Source organism: Pipistrellus kuhlii, unplaced genomic scaffold (assembly GCF_014108245.1).
Source record: "Pipistrellus kuhlii isolate mPipKuh1 unplaced genomic scaffold, mPipKuh1.p scaffold_m20_p_5, whole genome shotgun sequence".
Classification (NCBI taxonomy): Eukaryota; Metazoa; Chordata; class Mammalia; order Chiroptera; family Vespertilionidae; genus Pipistrellus; species Pipistrellus kuhlii.
This window is the reverse complement of record NW_023425551.1, coordinates 54,925,141-54,943,783: the sequence shown is the minus strand read 5'-3', so window position 1 is coordinate 54,943,783 and position 18,643 is coordinate 54,925,141. Positions and strand designations below refer to the sequence as shown.

Genomic DNA, 18,643 nt, shown 5'->3' with positions numbered 1-18,643 from the left:
ATAGTTGGTCTGTTTTTAGGCAGCCTATTTTAGAAATCATCACAAACACCAGATTTGTCTTTTAGGAACCGAAACAAAAGGAGAAGAATTGCATTCTCACCTTCTGATCTTGCCAGGTCCCTGCTCATTTAGTGGCATAGCAAGCGCAAATTCACACTCACTGATTAAATCGTCCTCCCTCTTCCCTTCTCATCCTCTCTCCATATTACTAAATTTACATAAAATAAATACCTACAACTAAATGCATATAAATAAATCCTCTCTGTTGAGCCACACGGAATCACAACTAAACTTTCACTTAGTCTCTCCTACTAAGCTGTGACATCGTTGGCTCCGGGCCTGTTTCCTTCCCACACTTACATTTACAGTCCAGGGCCCAAAGCACTCCAGAGAGTCTGTTCAATGGGTAAGTAAAAGAATGAATGAACAAAGCATATCATATTAACCACAACTTTTTTTTGTAAAAATTACTGAATTTCATCACTCTACATTAAAAAAAAAAAAAAAAAATTGTATCACTGATCTCAGTTGTTTCAGGGTAACCAAATGGTCAAACTTCCTCTATAGTTTTTCTTTGTGAGTTAATAGACACTATTGCATTTATCTTTTGGACACAATTTGTTGAATTAACTAGCTGATTTTTTAAAAACTGATTTTTTCCAGTTCATTGATGGAATTGACTTCATTGGGCATTAGGGACTGATTTAATTGAACGAAGCAGTCTTTTCTTGGACATTATCTACCTCTCCAATGAATAACATTAGACCTACACATGTGGTGTTTTTCCCTGTGCATTTAATCATTGCTGTTTGCATGGAAATAAGCTCTAATATCACACACCTTAAAAATAATGAACAACCTCCCCGAATCCTATGTGAATTTACAAATACTGCCTCTCCATCACAACAAACCTTTTCAAAATAGTCATAGGCATTGTCCCTGCTTACTCACCTCTCATTCTGTCTTCTGAGTGGCCATTGACTTCAGGATCCCAGCCCTACTTCCCTGAACCTACTTCTCTTGAAATCAGAGATCTCTATAGAGTCAAGTATGTCTCCACTTCTATGTCTGGTCCTTACTAAAATTCTAAGTAGTTATCCACATTTGTTTTTTACTTCTTAAAACACTTTATTCTTTTCATTTCTGCACCATGACACTTACCTGTCCTTCCATGTACCTTAGAAGGTCTTAGTAGACTTCTTAGCAGTCTTCTGGAATCGTAGGCTCCATTCTGTCTACTCTTTTTATGTCTATCTACTAGAGGGCCAGTGTCTGTGGAGGAGGGTGGGGGGGTCCTCTCAGCCCAGCCTGCACCCTCTCCAATTGGGAACCCTCAGGAGGTGTCCAACTGCCAGTTTAGGCCTGATCCCAGGGATTGGTCCTAAACCAGCAGTTGGACATCCCTCTCACAATCCTGGACCGCTGGCTCCTAATCAATCACCTGTCTGCCTGCCTCGTCACCCCTAACTGCCTCTCCATACTGGCCTGATCTCCCCTCACTGCCTCTGCAAGCCAGCCTGATTGCCCCTAACTGTCCCCCGCTGCTGGCCAGGTTCCCCCAACTTCCCTTTCCCTGCCAGCCTGGTCACTCCCAACTGCCCCCCATGCTGGCCTGGTCACCCCTTACTGTCCCCCCTGCTGGCCTGGTTACCCCAAACTGCCCCCTCCGCTGGCCTAGTTGTCCCTCACTGTCCCCCCTCCCCCCAGCCTAATCACCACCAACTGCCCCCCTCCCTGCTGGCCTGGTCACTCCCAACTGCACCCTACCTGCCGACTTGGTCACCTCTAACTGCCCCTCCTACTGGCCTGGTTGCTTCTTACTGCCCCCCCCCATCTGCCAATCTGGTTGCCCCCAACTGCCCCCCTCTGCTGGCCTCGTCACCCCTAACTGCCTCCCCCCCTGCGGGTCTGGTCACCCCCTCCCAGTTAGCCTGGTTGCCCCCAACTGCCCTCCCTGCTGGCCTGGTCACCCCTCACGTCTCCCCCCACCCAGCCCCCCTGCTGGTGTGGTTGCCCCACGCAGCCTACTGTTCAGTCATTTGGTTGTCCTTCACTAACCCCGCTGCCGGCCTGGTCATAGGCAGCCATCTTGTGAGGGTATAATGATCAATTTGCATATTACCTCTTTATTATATAGGATACATCCTCCCTATTATATTTAGTATCACAGCTTTTAATTTCATCTGCATACCGTTATATCCTGCCTGTCTGTCTCTCTGTCTGACTACCTATTTCTGGCACTGACCTTATGGTTCTGACTCATGATAATTCTTTCTACTTTACTCTTCACATGGCTTTTTAGGGAGCAACTCAAATGTCCTAAAGAGAACTCACCATTTCCATCACCCACAATGAGTTCCCTTTTCAGTAACTGGTGCTATCATTCAATTACTAGTAGTTATCCTATGTAAAACTAAAAACTACTGATTCTTCCTCCTCCTCCTCCTCCTCCTCCTCCTCCTCCTCTTCCTCCTCCTCCTCCTCCTCTTCCTCCTCCTCTTCCTCCTCCTCTTCCTCCTTCTCTTCCTCCTTCTTCTTTTTTCCAGAACCACCTCTACATGGAATAGAGCAAGTACCATAAGATCCTCTTCAAAATATAATCAGTGCTCACCCTACTTCCTTATCTCCACTGCTGCTTCCCTAACTTAAGCCATTATTTATCTCCTCTTCGGTAGAAAAGTAACTTTCCAAATATTCCCCCTGCTTTCACTTTTAGTTCCTAACACTCATTCTCCACCAAGTAACCACAGGGATCCTTCAAAAGCTTAGATCATAGATTGGATGTATCATCACCCCCTGTGGCTTCCCAGCACTCTCAGCGCAACATCCAGGCTGCTTCCCTGCTGGTCCTGCACCACCAGGTCCTTCAGCCTCTTCTCCGTCTTCTCATCATCCACCTTTGTCACCCTCTCCTAGCTTTCTCAGAAAAGCCAGGAAGGACAGTCACTTCTCAGAGTCCTATTCTTGCTTCTTCTGTCTGGGCCATCTCCCTTCAGTTTTTTGCATGGCTAAATCCTTTTCTGCATTCTCAGATGTGGCCTTCCATGCCCAGCTGATCAAAAGTAACTCACTTTACTGAGACCGTCTCTTCTGCTTTGTTTTTCTTTCATGATGATTACCAATATCTAAAATTATTATGTTAACTTACTTGTTTTAGTTGTTTATTATATGTGCTATTCTGTATCATTACTGCTGTAGCTTCCACCCCTAAAATGATATCTATTATATTACAGGTACTTGGTGCTAAAAAGTATTTCCAGAGTGAAAAGTTGGTAGGCTGTTTCTAAATATAACACACATCTCTAAATATGAAAAGAGAGTATAAGTACATATGTAAATAAGGCACTTTGGAATATTCAGTGAGAGAAAGTTTGTTCTTCCTAAGTCCAGGTAAAATATTGCTCCAAATGTTATGGATTGTACTAAATTTTATGTGTTTGTGAACATAGAATATTAACATACATATACTAGTTTTCTAATCCTTTGGTTCTTTGTATAATACTTAAAGACTTAAGTCAAAGGTTTCATGTTCATAATTTGATATCAGAGTTCATGTCTTTATCAGGTTAATATTCTTCAATGTATATAAATAATTATTAAAGAATAGTGCTACTGTGTTAATAAGCATAATAGTATTGTATTTGCTAATATTTTATGGTTAATGCATTATATTGATATTAAAAATAATACATGTATGTAACATGTACGCTGTATTTACAGCATATGCAGAAATAGTGATTACATTCATTTGTACTTGTATAGAATATATGTGACTTTCAACAAAGTTTTCAAATGAATTTATAAGTCCATATGAGGGCGTATAAATGAAAATATCCATGTGGCTAAACTGTTGTTCTGTTTGTAAAATAAGTAAGATGAGATTTTGTGTTTTTCTAAACTGTGATATAATGGAGTGATCACAAGACTAAGATTCAGAAAATCAGGTTTCTAATGCGGTTTCTGCTACTAACTACTGAGCAGGTCATTATATTCACTAGCTTGTAAGCTCCATGTGGGCAGGGGTGCTTGTCTGTTGTGTTCACTGCTGGATCACCAGCATCTAGAAGAGACTGGGCCCAGTGTAAGTGCTGAACAGATATTTGTTGCATGGATTATGTTGCACAAAATTTCTAGTTTCTACACCTATTAAACAGTGTTTCTCCCTACCCTTTCTTCTGAATAATATTAGAGCCCTTTGAATTCAAATGGGGCAGATTCATTGCTGGAACTATTTATTCAGCTTTTACCTGGGCCTTTATAAAATTGTTCAGTCCATCAAAGCTCTTTGCCTTGAGTATTAGCATAAATAAGGCAAGAGCTAAATTGGTCTATGTTTGCTATCTTCAAAAGAACTAAAAAAAACAAAAAACAAAACTTTAAAATTAAAATATGTAATTCAGATTCACAAAAGTAAATATGAGAGGAAGGTAATAACCAACCTTTCAAGTGATGTCTTTTCAAAGTGTGTAACCTTTACATTTTGGAAACTATTAAGCTTTAAAACTGCTCTAAGGATTTTGGGATACCCTGTAGATATACCCTTCTTTAAGAAAACTTGATATTCCAACTTTTTTAAAAAGCAAAAAAATTAACAGGCTGTTCACTTTTAATTTTTTTCTTTCCACTAATTATACAAATACGTAATGAATGACAGCCATGTGAAAATATGTAATGAATGACAACCATGTGAAACCTGTATTGGGAAATGTACAGAACGCAGGTCTTGACAGCCTACCTCCAGGATCCCCTGGACTGCCAGCTCACAGAGCAGTCAAGGCCAGCATCCACACTGAAGAGACTGCAGAAGAAACCTGGAGGACTGTGTGCTTCTGACAAAACAGCAGCCCCTCCTGACCACCACGCAGCCTCCCCGCTGCAGTTCCCAGGATCAGTTCCTCTGTGGGGTTCCTCCCCTGTCCAATGTTTAATGAGAACCTGGCCCCTTTTTTAAAAAGCCCATTGCTGCTCTTGCTCTGTCACTCTCTATCCATCTTCTCCCACCTAACTTTTTTTTCCCACAGCAGGTATTACCAGTGATAGTGTTTGTTTATTTGTTCATTCCCTTTCTTGTGTACACAGAAGAAATACACACAGTGGAGTGTAAGCTCCAGGATACAGGAAATTGGTCATTTATCAGTACGTGCCCAGCGCCTAGAACAGTGTGTGACGCACATTAGGGGCTTCATAAATATTTGTTGTTTGGTTGGTTGAATGGGTGGGTGGGTGGATGGATGAAAATCTGAAGTAATGTATACTCTAACCTGAAACTCCTTTCTGCTGATCCCTTAACTGTTTCTCCTCCAGTTTCCAACATCACCTTATCATTTGGATTTAGATTGAAAGTTTGCCCACGCTTTTTCTAGCCATGATTACCAAAGAATTTGCCTCCCCGTCCCAGCTGTAATGCCTCATCCTGCCTTGGAAACTTTTATCACGATTGATAATAAGCCCTTGAGGCTTGTCCCTCCCCCTCACGTGGGATCTGGCCCGTGTGTGCATGAAGGACGTGTTACTCTACCACAGCGACTTCATAAAGGACCTATATCTAAGAAGGAGGCACAGTATTTAGATAGATATAAATATACCAAAACTATACAGCACTCAGAATGGCCGTAAATGAAGTCCCTGCCTTTGGTATGTGTACACATTCTATAATAACAAGTCAATGGACAAGACAAACACCAGAAAGGGGAAGTGTAGAAAAGTCCTATGCCTTTGCTGGATAAATGGGTGCATCTGCATAAATGTTGGCAGGGGTACAAATTGCTGCAATGTTTCTAAAGGACAATTTAGAAATAGCTATGAAGATTAAACAGACCCCTACACTTTGACCAGCTTTTCAATGTCTAGAAATGTGTTCTATAAAAACTCTAGCAACTGAGAATGCTCATCCAGAAAGAGATGGTTTAAGTATGATACCACATAGCCATAGGATGGAACAGTGCAATCATTAAAAACAATAAACACGGGTGTGTTTGTATTATATTACGATTATATTAAATGGAATGAGACAATTGCACATTAGGATTGTGGTGTCATCCTGTTACCGAGTTTATCCCACTGTTCTCCATGCTAGGGAAAACAGTCAGCAATAGTCACATGTCTCTCTCTCATAGAAATAAGTTCTATTTGGGGAAACAGACAACAAACAAATTGAGGTTTAATGAAAGATGGAGCATTGCTCTGAAGAAATATGAACCACGGCAAGAGGACAAAGATTGATGAGGACTGAAACAGACCCAAATAAGATGAGGGAGCAAGGTGAAAAAAGTCAGCAGGAGATGCCAGTAAGGAAACATGTGCTTGGAGTAGATGAGAAATTCAGGGAAGGAAATGTGACTGGGCAGCAGTGTGCACATGGGATGAGGGTGAGATCTGAGAGGTAGCCAGGTCCTAGCTAGCATTCTGTAGGCAATGAAAACAATTTTGGGTTTTCTTTTAATTTTAATGATAGACCATCACAAGATCTTGCACAAAGAAGTATCATAATCACACTTGTGTTCTTATCATGGGATCACCATGACTCTCCTGTAGAGAATATTCCATATTGAGTCCATATCACATAACCAATGATATCTTTTATTAGACAATTGACAAAAGATGCAAATCAGAAGAAAACATGCAATTTTTCATATGGCTTATTTTTAGGCACCCGCTTCACAGAAGATTTATGAAGATTGAAAAATTTATTATATACTCATATATTGGTAGTTTCTGTATGTATGTATATAGAGCATTTTCGTGTATTATTAATGAATATTAAATTATACTTTAGAAAAATTAAAATAAACCCATAAATGCTTGTAGGATGTGTAGATGAAAAAGGCATGGCAGGTGTTAAAGGTCTAATAGTTTATCTAACCTTTTGATATTGCCCTATTCAAATAAATGTTTTAGAATTTCCATGCTGTAAATAGAATGTTAGTTAATACATTTCCAATGGGCTCAAGGATATTGCTCTAAAGTCCAAGGGCCATGAGGTAACTTTGAAACCTTGGAATTAAGATAATACCTATTCAATCTGCATAAGCAACATACATGCCGTCTTTAATGAGATTGGGTTTGTCAAAGTGTTGTGAAAAACATCAAATGAAATACTGAAGTTTCCCTAGGAGGACTGCTGCTGTGTGGCAGTACCCAAACTGCGGTATTTTCCACGCTTTCTTCCAAGTGCCTCTTCTCCTTTAAAGGACATGGCCCCTCGTTTAGGACGGTTCCCACACATTGGAGCATTCCAGATTATGTTGTTCAGCATTCTCTTTGCACATAGCAGTTTGGTGCCAAATCCATTTTTTCATTGAAGTTCACAACTTCGGCAGCAGTAATACAATGAGTTCCTTTTGGCTCTTTGAGATTCAGGCAGTCCCTGAAACCAGAGCAATATTGCCACCCCTCTTGGCCAAAGCACACTTTGGCAAAAAGATTTACTTAATCACATGACTCTGTTAGACGCTTTGTTTCTGAGTTTAACGTTTAACTGTGCACCTAATGAACTATTGTATTTGTGGAGTCAATATTCGGGAAATTGCCTAAACCAAACTTAGAGTTTTTTTCCCTCTCTCCTGCCAGAGTCGGGCCACAAGAAGTTAAAAAGCACCATCCAGAGAAGCACAGAAACGGGCATGGCAGCCGAGATGAGGAAGATGGTGAGACAGCCAAGTCGAGAGTCTACTGATGGCAGCATCAACAGCTACAGCTCCGAGGGAAAGTAAGTGACGCCGGCTCATCTGCATGGCTTTGGAACCATGGACATGGAGGCATAGGGAAAATAACACAGCCCCCAAGGGGTACTGTGAATGTCTTCATTTCACTAGCTGGTCAGTCATCTATTTAAAAATGCCTGACCTCTTGTGATACATACACACACACAGACATGCCTCTGCACCGACCTGGTCATTCAGAACCTTCAAAGGAATGGTGCAATGTTGGGTTAATATAAACTGATTTCTATCATTCAGGAAAGTTCGAAATAGTCCACTCATGGATGTTTATTGTAGAAATGTCACCTTCAATGGATTCTTTCATATGGGAAACTCATTGTCTGGCCCGGTTACCAAAATCTGAACTGAAATTTAGAAGTGAGGAACAGACTGGCAGCTGTCAGAGAGGAGGCGGGTTGTGGAGCTGGATGAAAATTCTAAAGGAATTAAAACAAAAACTCATAGACACAGACAACAGTATGGTGATGATTGGAGGGGAAGTGGAATGGAGGGAGAGGTAGAAGAGGATACAGTTGGTGATGGAGGGAGACTTGGAGTAGTGAGCACACAGTACCGTGTACAGATTACGTGTTGTGGAACTCTACACCTGAAACCAGTGTATTTTATTAACCAGTGTCACCCCAATAAAATCAATAAAAAAGAAAAGTCAGGAAAAGAAAAAGTGACTGAGGAACTAATTTTTATATTCTTATATTTCTCCAAACTATTTAGGGTTCTAAGTTGTAAGTTAAAAACTCTCAGAACAGCAACTTATATTTTCATGTTTTTAAAACATCACTAACTCATTTTTCCCTTAAGATAAAAGCCCAGGATTTATCTTCCTTGTTATTTTTTTACTAAAGAGTTTTAGTTAATTCCAAAATTAATTAATTTTGAAAAAATATAATTAGAATTTATTTATTTATTTATTTATTTATTTATTTATTTATTTATTTTGCTTACCTAATTTATTTTTTACTATTTAATTTTCCTATGCTTGAGAATTTTTCTGATAAAACTGAATTTTTACTGAGGTGACAGGTCTTACAAATTAGTAATTATTCTTCAGTGGGTTACTTGGGAATTAACCATGTAAACATTTTTTACAGTTATTCATTTATTACCATTTAAATAATTCATTTACCAATCCTAATATTAATATTTTATTGTATTTTACTGGAATTTTTCTATTTTGTTCAGAAAATAAAATAAAAGTATGCCAAGTTCATATTTGCTATATTCTTTCCCATTCCTAAAACTTACAAGTTTATTTATTTGATCAAATTATTGGGATGCATGCTATCAGCAAGATATAGCTAAGACCAAAAAATCTGCAGGGGTGAAATTTATGGAGATAAACTTGCTGACAAAATACCAATATGTGATCAAGGGTTATAAAGCAATATCCAAATGCAAGACTGGATACATTATTTTTATATAAAAATTAACAGATCAAATGATATTTATGTCCATCATAGATAAGCCCCTTAGACTCTCAAAAATTTATTTTCATAGTCTCTGGATGGGTGATAATATGTACCCTTGTAATTCACTTCGTTGTGAAGAAATAGTATCTGTGGAAGCACATTGGAAGTAATAAATCCCTATGGACATCTGTTTATTTTAAAAATGCTTATTGCAGTCCAGCCACCTAACAAGCCTGGTTCTTGTTACCCAGGATACATCAATAAACACAAAGAGCATAATCACTGCTCTGCTGGAGCTCACAGCCCAGGAAATTCAGGCAGCCATGTAGTAAGAAACAGACATATCTTAATCAATCCATTGCCATTTGAACTAAGTAAAAACCTCAGATAATATAGAAATGTAATGCACTCAAAATGAATAAATTGAACATTTTTATTTTTAAATAAGAATGTGTGTATTATGCTATAATATTTATTTAAGAAACCATTAGGTATTTTTTAAGTTTAACATTAATGTTACACAATGTTTATGAGCAATTATTTATGTAAAGTTCATGATATAAAAATGTGCATCTTATATTTTATGTCAGTGATATACTAGTATTTAGGTAGGGAATTTTATTTGTAGGTGTCCAGAAAATGTAATATATTAAAAACTATAACAGAGCTCTCTTGACTACCACATCTGCTCTTAATTTGAGAGTTTAGATCTTTTCTCAATCAGAGATGACTCTCACTCATATGCTTGCTTGGTGCAGAGGCGATGCAATCAATAAGTAAGCCTATTGTCTAAGCAGTGTTTATGATTTATGATCAGAATTAGTAGTATAATGGAAAATATGAAAAGAATTATGGGAGAGCTAATGTTTTGATTTTTTGTACTTTTGCTAATAGCTTAATATTTCCTGGAGTGAGATTAGGAGCGGACAGTCAATTTAGTGATTTTCTCGATGGGCTGGGACCAGCCCAGCTTGTTGGCCGCCAAACCCTCGCCACCCCTGCAATGGGTAAGAATAAATTAACTTTTCTACAGAAAAAGTGATATTTCATGGTTGACAAGGTCATTTAAAGTAGCATAATTGTAATGCAAGTGAAAAGTGACATTTCAGCTAGGGTGTTGCTGGTTTCAAATGACTATTCAAATTTCTAATGCATTTTTCTAACTGGAGACATTATGCAAAATGAATAAAGATAACCCTACATCTTTGAATTATCAGAAAACCCCTGTCAAAATAGAGAATCTATAGTAGATCCAAATGTAGGATAAAGGGTAACATTTCACAGCATGGGAAAAAAATGATGGATTATTTAGTAAAGAATGTTATCATAAAAGTTTCATTATGTAAAAATAAATTGCCTTTCTACTTCAAAACTTAAAAAAAAAAGTAATATTTTAGACTCAAATGTAAAGAGAGACAAGGAGTGGAAAAAGATACTTAGAAAACTAATGTCATGTTTCTAAAATCTTTGTGTGGAAATAATTTCCAAAGGATCAAATCAAAGCCAGATAAATTGAAAATGTCTACTAGCTAATACACCCTAAATGAAGCTGAAAGAAAGATAATGAATGGAGAAAATTATATGTAGCATGTGTCATATCTATTCCCTGAAGAACTTGAGATTCCAGCTTGAAAGGACCCATGTAGCACTCAACAAATTGCTTGAAAATAGATCAATGCAGAGGCACATCATCATAGAATTTCACAATACCAGAAATTAACAGAAAATCCTCCAGTAGAAAATCTTCCAAAAAGGATAATTCTATGCAAAACTATCAAAATCAGATTTTCATTGGACTCTAACAATAACACTGGGAGCTAGAAGTCTACTGTGCGTTATCTTCAAAATTCTGAGTAGCAATTGATTTCCAGCATAGAGTACTATAGCCGGCCAAGTTTTCTAGTAAGTTTAAGGCTAAATAAAAACTCAGACAGCCAAAGCCGGTTTGGCTCAGTGGATAGAGCGTCGGCTTGGGGACTGAAAGGTCCCGGGTTCGATTCCGGTCAAGGGCATGTACCTTGGCTGCGGGCACATCTCCGGTAGGGGGTGTGCAGGAGGCAGCTGATCGATGATTCTCTCTCATAGATGTTTCTAACTCTCTATCTCTCTCTCTTCCTCTCTGTATAAAATCAATAAAAAAAATATATTATAAAAAAAAAAAAAAAACTCAGGCCAGTAAAAGTCTCCAAACATTTTTCTCATACCCAAAATTTCACAGAGAACTGTTGGAGGATATACTTCCATGAAATGAATGAAGTGAATTTTAATAATTGTGAATTAAAATGAGAAGATGAGATCCAGTAAAAAAATGTTCAACACAGAAATGGTTGGTAGTGAAGGAAAACCTAAAAATAACAGCTGTAGTAAGCTTCAAAGCATTTTGTTCAAATTGTATCATGTCAGACTTCATAAGATTAAAATCTATAGAATTCCTAATGTATTTGATTTTAAGGAAGAGGTAAACAACCCAGGAGAGTTTGTGGGGTTGAATTAGTGATGTGTACATAAAAATGTAAGCAAATGCTTTCTAAAAAAAAATACTTATTAAGGGAAAGGAAGGGGAAGAGCTGTCCAAGAAATGAGAAGTAATAATCATAGTACTCCAGTTCACTCAGCAATAAACAATGTTACATAATCATAATAATATAAATATTAATACTGGAAAATGTGATGACCAAATGTATCTAGTATGTGGTGGGGATGGGAAAGAAGTGAGAAAGATTGAAATTAGAAGTCAATAATAATATCTAAAATTGAAAAACTAGCATGATATCTTATAAGTATGATATTTAGAGATATGGAGTCAAATGCCAAAAAAAATGAAAAATAGACCAGATGAAAATATTGAAACTTTTGAAAGCACTGACCCTTGGAAGGCACGAAGTTGACAGAGAGAATGGGAATCTTTTATGCTAATAAAATTTGTCTTAAACCCAGCCACTAAGGCTCAGTGATTGAGTGTGGATCTGTGATTTGATTCCCAGTCAGGATACATGTGGGCCCAACCCCCAGTGTGGGGTGTGCAGGAGAGGAGGCAGCCGATCAATGATTCTCTCTCATCATTGATCTGTGTGTGTGTGTGTGTGTGTGTGTGTGTGTGTGTGTCTTCCTCTCTGAAATAAATAAAAATATGTTTTAACAAAACAAAACAGAAGTCTTATAAAACATTTTGACTCATTAAACTATGTCTATATGTGGTTAAAACCAAACCAGAAAAGACCAGGAGACCTCTAAGAGCTGAGATCTAAAACAAGTGACAAAACTAATGAACAACTGACCTGGCAACTTGAACTCAAAACTGAAAAATGGAGATGACTCAGCTAACTAAAAATAACTTCAAAATAATTACATTTAACATTTTCAGAGATAAAGTATTATCTCCATCAGAAAAAAAGGAGACTATCTTATTAAAAATGGGTAAAGCGTATGACAAGCAAGACATAAAAGAAGGAATAAAAGTTTAAATTACTTAGAAATATGTTCAGCCTTACTAATAATCAAGAAAATGCAAATTACTACTTTTTAACCATCAGGTTAGCAAAAATGAGGCATATTTTTAATACCGCTATTAGTGAGGTATAATACTTCTGTTGATAGTGAAAACTGGCACAGCCTTTCTGACTAATATTTGGCAATATGCATGGAATTTTGAATGCCTGTTCAATTAGACCCAATAATTTAAAATCTGAGAATTTGTGATCAAGGAATATTGACAACATATGCAAAAATTCTTTTTAAAGCTTTTAGTTATAATGGCAACAATGTAGATAGCCTATATTTGGTTAAATCATTAATGTCATGCCTATTTAGTGGCCCATGTGGTCAATAAACTGAGGATGTATGTTCATAATAGCTAGATAGATAAGTTAGAAGGAAGGAGGGGAAGGTGGGAGGAAAAGAGGAAAGTACTTATGAGATTGCTAGGATGTTCAGCAAGACAATAATGTTGATTTCTCTAAATGGAAATATAAATAGATTATGCTTTTTATTAAGAAATATTATATACTAAATGACATAAAGGATAAGAAATCTTTATTAGAGTACAAGAATCACTTAAATACCTCCGTATTACTGTTGTTAAGCAATTTATAACTTAATCTGGGACTCTCTTAAAGGGATTAGTACCAGAAAAATTAAGAGGAAATATTTGACACCTGACTTGGAAGTAGGGAGAGAAGGGCAGGGTTGGGGGGTTCTAAATCTTTGTTTTTATCAAGGTCATGAAAGCCCTAATTTGGAGCCTGTTATGAACCTCTATTTTTTTTCATTGACCATACCTTCCGAGAAGCTGACACATTTTGCTTCCCTTTCCCTTGCAGGCGATATACAAATTGGGATGGAGGATAAGAAGGGCCAGTTAGAAGTGGAAGTGATCAGAGCACGAAGTCTCACACAAAAACCTGGCTCCAAATCCACACCTGGTAAGGGAAGACCTTTGGACCAGAAAATCTCGCCCATGTGGGCAAAGAACTCAAACACCTGCTGCATTGAAGTTTCATATGCTCCGTTTTTTTATCCTCTGATAGATAAAAAGGCAGCTTTCTGCATTCTCTGAGACTATAAAAATGAATCTTGGCACAATCATTCCGTCAGAAAGTATGAGGGGTAATATTGTCATATTAGGAAAAGTTCAGTTAGGATTGTTTCTTAGCTTATGTCAATTAGTTTTTTGGTACATTTACAAATGAAAAAGGAAAAAGTTTTGTTGTAATACAAGGAAACAATGAGCGTTAAGATATAAACCTGAATTATAATACCGCATGTACCCCAAGAAAGTCAAAGTCTTAAGGTAACCTGCATACATTTATTTGAAATTATGTAAATGGCTGCAGTGATAACATAGGGGAGTGAAGGAGTAGAATTTCTGAAGCACTTTAAATTGTAAAAGATTTAAATAGTCAATGGAAAACTTTCCGTAAGCATCTCTAAATCTCTAGTAAGGCATTCTCTAATATAATCCACTTAACTTAAAGGATTAACATGCATTAATATTATCTTTGTTTAGCTCCCTATGTCAAGGTGTATCTTTTGGAAAACGGGGCCTGTATAGCCAAGAAGAAGACAAGAATTGCACGGAAAACCCTTGATCCTTTGTATCAGCAGTCCCTGCTGTTTGATGAAAGTCCGCAGGGTAAAGTTCTTCAGGTGAGTCATAGCTCATGTGACTTTTTTACATTGAAAATCCACATTATCCATGCAGACACCCAAGAGGTGATCAAATAGGAAGAGACTCAAGTTCAGTTGGGAGAAATGTGGTATAACATTCTCCAGTAGGAAAAAAAAAAGCAAGTTGCTGTTTACTGTGAAAATAATGTATAGTATTAAAATATATATGGGTTTGATGGAATTTAATAAAATAAATGTTCTCCTTTTTTCTCTATCTTCTTTTCTTTTCTTTTTTTAAAATATATTTTATTGATTTTGTACAGAGAGGAAGGGAGAGAGATAGAGAGTTAGAATCATCGATGAGAGAGAGTCATCGATCAGCTGCCTCTTGCACACCCCCTACTGGGGATATGCCCGCAACCAAGGTACTTGTCCTTGACCGGAATCCAACCCAGGACCTTCCAGTCCCCAAGCCGACACTCTATCCATTGAGCCAAACCGGTTTCGGCTCTATCTTCTTTTCTTCCTTCTCTCTATCCTGTCCTCTACTTTTGCCTTATTTGTCACCCCTTGCCCCATCTTCATAGCTAGATGTAGGTGATGATAGATAGAAAGATATCAAGGCAAATGATGCCAGTAATAGTTCATTGAGCATTATTATCTACAGACATGAGACACAGTGAGGAATAAAGGAAAACAGAAATGTTCAGGGGCCAGCGAGTATTCAGGACTGACTGAATGTCACGTGCATTGCTTATTAGATAGTGGTTACTAAAGAAGGTGTTAAATTTATATGTAAATGAAATTGTGTATGTATTTCTTTAACATGGTTTATGTGTATAATACCCCTCCTTGACTAGGAAAATATTACCTGCCTTCCATCAAATCTAGAACATATTGTGAAGTGTCTTTTTGAGCACCTTCCTTTTAGTATCTTCTTACCTAGTTTTCCTCCGTAGTGTTGGTGGTATTCATTTCTTCTCCTTAGCTCACTGGCCTACCTTTATATAATTGTTGCTTTCAACTCTTCTAAGGCACAACTCTAGAGTGGAGTTCAAGTTTATTGCCTTTCTCTGTCTCTGCAGGTGATTGTCTGGGGAGACTATGGAAGAATGGACCATAAATGCTTTATGGGTGTGGCCCAGATCTTATTGGAAGAACTTGATCTGTCCAGTATGGTAATCGGATGGTACAAATTATTCCCACCGTCATCGTTGGTGGATCCCACACTCACTCCCCTAACCCGCCGGGCTTCCCAATCATCTCTGGAAAGTTCAACTGGGCCTCCCTGCATTCGATCGTAGTGAACTCATACTAGAGTCATTCCAATAAAGCTCTATCTTTCAGGATAATAATCGGAACCAGATATTTCATGAGCAAAAGCATTGTTGGAGACAGACAATCAACTTGTGCTTTGCCTGTAGTAGTTTTCAATAATGTGTCCCAACTGTTGTTTCAAATCTGGCTTCATATGACAGAACAAGGCAGTGAATCAGATTACAGTAAGAACCAACAAGCTAGTGAGAACCACTGATGCTTCTAATAGAAAAAGAAGAAACCACATTTACACACACACACACACACACACACACACACAAGCACGCACGCACGCACACACGCCCACACGCACGCACCCCAAATTGAACAAACTGGAAACTCTCACTCTGTGATAAATAGTATTTTACACGTTTTCACACAGACCACGAGCAGTGTTATTTCCCTGATGTTCGATGAGTTCGTTTTTCTGTGTTTTGTTTCTGTGTGTGTGATTTGTTGCTTTTGGATTTGTTTTGTTTCGTTTTTCACTGAGTTTGTTATTTACACTAGTTTTCGGCTGTGTCATGACAGGCCTCGTGATGCTTACAGAGACCCTTCCTTTCTTTTTCCAAACTCGCCACAAAAAGGGCTGAAGCAGCCTCTGTAGCATCTCCCCTACATGCTCAACAGCTGGACAAGGCAAGGCCCGAAGGGCTCCACTGGTTTTCATGCTATAATTTTTCAGTCTGATGTGTGGAAACCCAGAAATTTTCCAAAAAATAGTCCCTGAATTACCGTGTTTAATGGAGAGCACATCTGTTTGAGTTCTAAAAATTTACTTTCTTTTCCATTGTTCTGCATGGAAGACTTTTAAAGAAGTCAATCTGCAACTAGTGCTGGGAACTAAAATTAGCTGCATAATCATACCTTGGAAACTCTCCTTGTAATGCCTTTTTCTTTCTGATACTAAAAAGAAAAAGTACATACTCATGTGTATAGACCACACTTTTGACTTCCCCAAATGGTGATTAAAACGGACTTGGGTCCAAGGTACTTCGGCCACACCCGGGCTCCTCGGCTGTGCCTCAGTGCAGACACACTCGTCCACTCGGAAAGAGCATAGTGTGAGCTGTTCAGTATTTCACTGGAAATTCCAGTTGAACTATTCTGCACTAAACTAATGTTTTTATCAAATTTTAGTTTACCTTTCTCTGAGATCGATGCAAGCACAAAGCTCTCTCTTTTTTTTTTTAATGCAAAGTATATTACTTTTTGGGGGGGGAGGGGAGAGATGAAACAAAGTCAAATTTCAATGTGCATTTTCTTCATCTGAGTTTTTCTTGGCCTTGACTTTCCCTTGTGGCATTCTGTGTGTGTGTTCCATACTGCTGACGCTGCAGGTGCATTGACATGTTCTTCTCATTTTATGAGTCATTCAATTTTTGTGACTACACAGATAGAGCAGCATGACTTGGAACTGTTCAACGCTGCATGCACATTTTGTAAAAAAAAAATTAAATAAAATAAATAAAAAATGAAAAAGAAAAGAAACAAAAGGTTATTTAATAATGTATGTTAGTTCCACATAGGCCCGCTTGTATGTTGCATGTACTTGTACAGTTTGCTCGTTAATTACTATATTGAAATAACCAAGAAATCTAAGCCATCCATTTTTGTTATAGACATTTTGCAGGTTTCCACCAGACTCGATCTGGAGCCTGGGGTGAAATGTCTATAGATGGACTTTATTTTTTACCCTCTGGAAAACGTGATGTAGTATGGACCAAATTCCTTCTAATAAATATTTTGGTGTAGATTCTTACTGTGGGGCTGTAACACATGTAGACACTGTGTACACACTAGGTTTTAATCCATAGACATACTGCCTGCACCAAGTGAATTCTTTATCATTATTTACACATGCCAGAATTATCTGCCCATCATTCCACAGGGCACAGACTGACCACTAATCACCATGCTGAGCAGGAAGAACTGAAGCATTGGTGCACTTCTACTAGATTCCGTTCTGTCTTAGTGGCCAACAATCAACTAATTGGGTAGTATCTTTCTATTTTGACCACTTGTCTTAACACACTCCCCTGTGCTTTTAAATGAACTTCCAACTCATGTATGTAAACATGTTTAATAAAATTTACTTTTCATGTCAGTCGGTAGCTATCTGTGTTCTATGTTTTGCCCAGATATCCACTGTGGGTTCTATGGTGCAAAATGGGAGCCAGATCATGGGAAGGGGAGGTTGGGATTTGTTGTCTGCTGCGGGCATTTGACTTGACTTGTCACTGCACTATCTATGTCTTAATCTATGGCCCAAAGGGTACTTTGCATCACGTACAAGTTTTCACTTTGTCAGCCTGTCTAAGTGAGCACATGACTATACTTCTGAAAAGTGGCATTATTAAAAAACAATAAATCTCATGAGAATAAAACAGGTTGTTTTTCTGCTGCTGTTTGAGTGTGCTAATAAGAGACAACTCTGTTGTCCAACTGACAAATCATTTCACAAATGCGACATATCAAAATGTCAATTCCTACGTCTCTCTCGTCAAAGCATCTGGGTCCCCTGTCAATCTTTCTCTTCCAAACCCATGGATCTGTAAAGCTGTGCCTTAGTGTAGGCTGGCTTAACCAACCAAGAAATATATTAAATCATTTTCAATAGAACCTTAGGAGATATATTTTCCCATATAGTAGAGTCTCTGACATCATAAATGAGAAATTATTAGCTTTCTTAACTTAATTTCAGGATATTTTTCTTCTGCAATAGTGTGTTCACAGATTTCACAATCAGCATTTTCACACTGAAGCACTGATCCCCTGTTATTTGGTAGTAAAATAACTGTTGAGATCTACTTTTCGCCTTTTAAGAGCCCTTACATTTTTATAGACCACATCGGCCTTATCTTTGTAAAGCAAAATAAACATAGCTGGCTCAGTATCAAATCTGAGACAATAAAGCAATTTGAAACATGTCACTACATCAGTTATTTCAAGTTTTTTAAACAAGTAGACTAAATCTTACCCTATTGAGCCAATCAGTTGTTTGGTCTACAGGACATGAAATTATCAGGCTGGGTCAACAGGAGACTAAAACAAGGGATGGATTCCATTGACAGCCACCTGTCAGAGGGAAGC

General features: G+C 38.0%; 1 protein-coding gene across 50 annotated transcripts in view; it reads left to right on the top strand.

The window, feature by feature from the left end:
• RIMS1 (regulating synaptic membrane exocytosis 1) overlaps nt 1-17,937 on the top strand; it is a 389,815-nt gene extending 371,878 nt beyond the window's left edge. For all 50 annotated transcript variants that reach the window (XM_036413979.2, XM_045572599.1, XM_036413996.2 and 47 more), the window contains 5 exons: nt 7,570-7,708; nt 10,022-10,134; nt 13,447-13,548; nt 14,133-14,272; nt 15,319-17,937. In XM_036413979.2, coding sequence (XP_036269872.1) covers nt 7,570-7,708; nt 10,022-10,134; nt 13,447-13,548; nt 14,133-14,272; nt 15,319-15,537 — 713 coding nt within the window. In that variant the 3' untranslated portion in view covers nt 15,538-17,937. The remainder of the gene's footprint in view (nt 1-7,569; nt 7,709-10,021; nt 10,135-13,446; nt 13,549-14,132; nt 14,273-15,318) is intronic.
• Nucleotides 17,938-18,643: the final 706 nt, after the last annotated feature.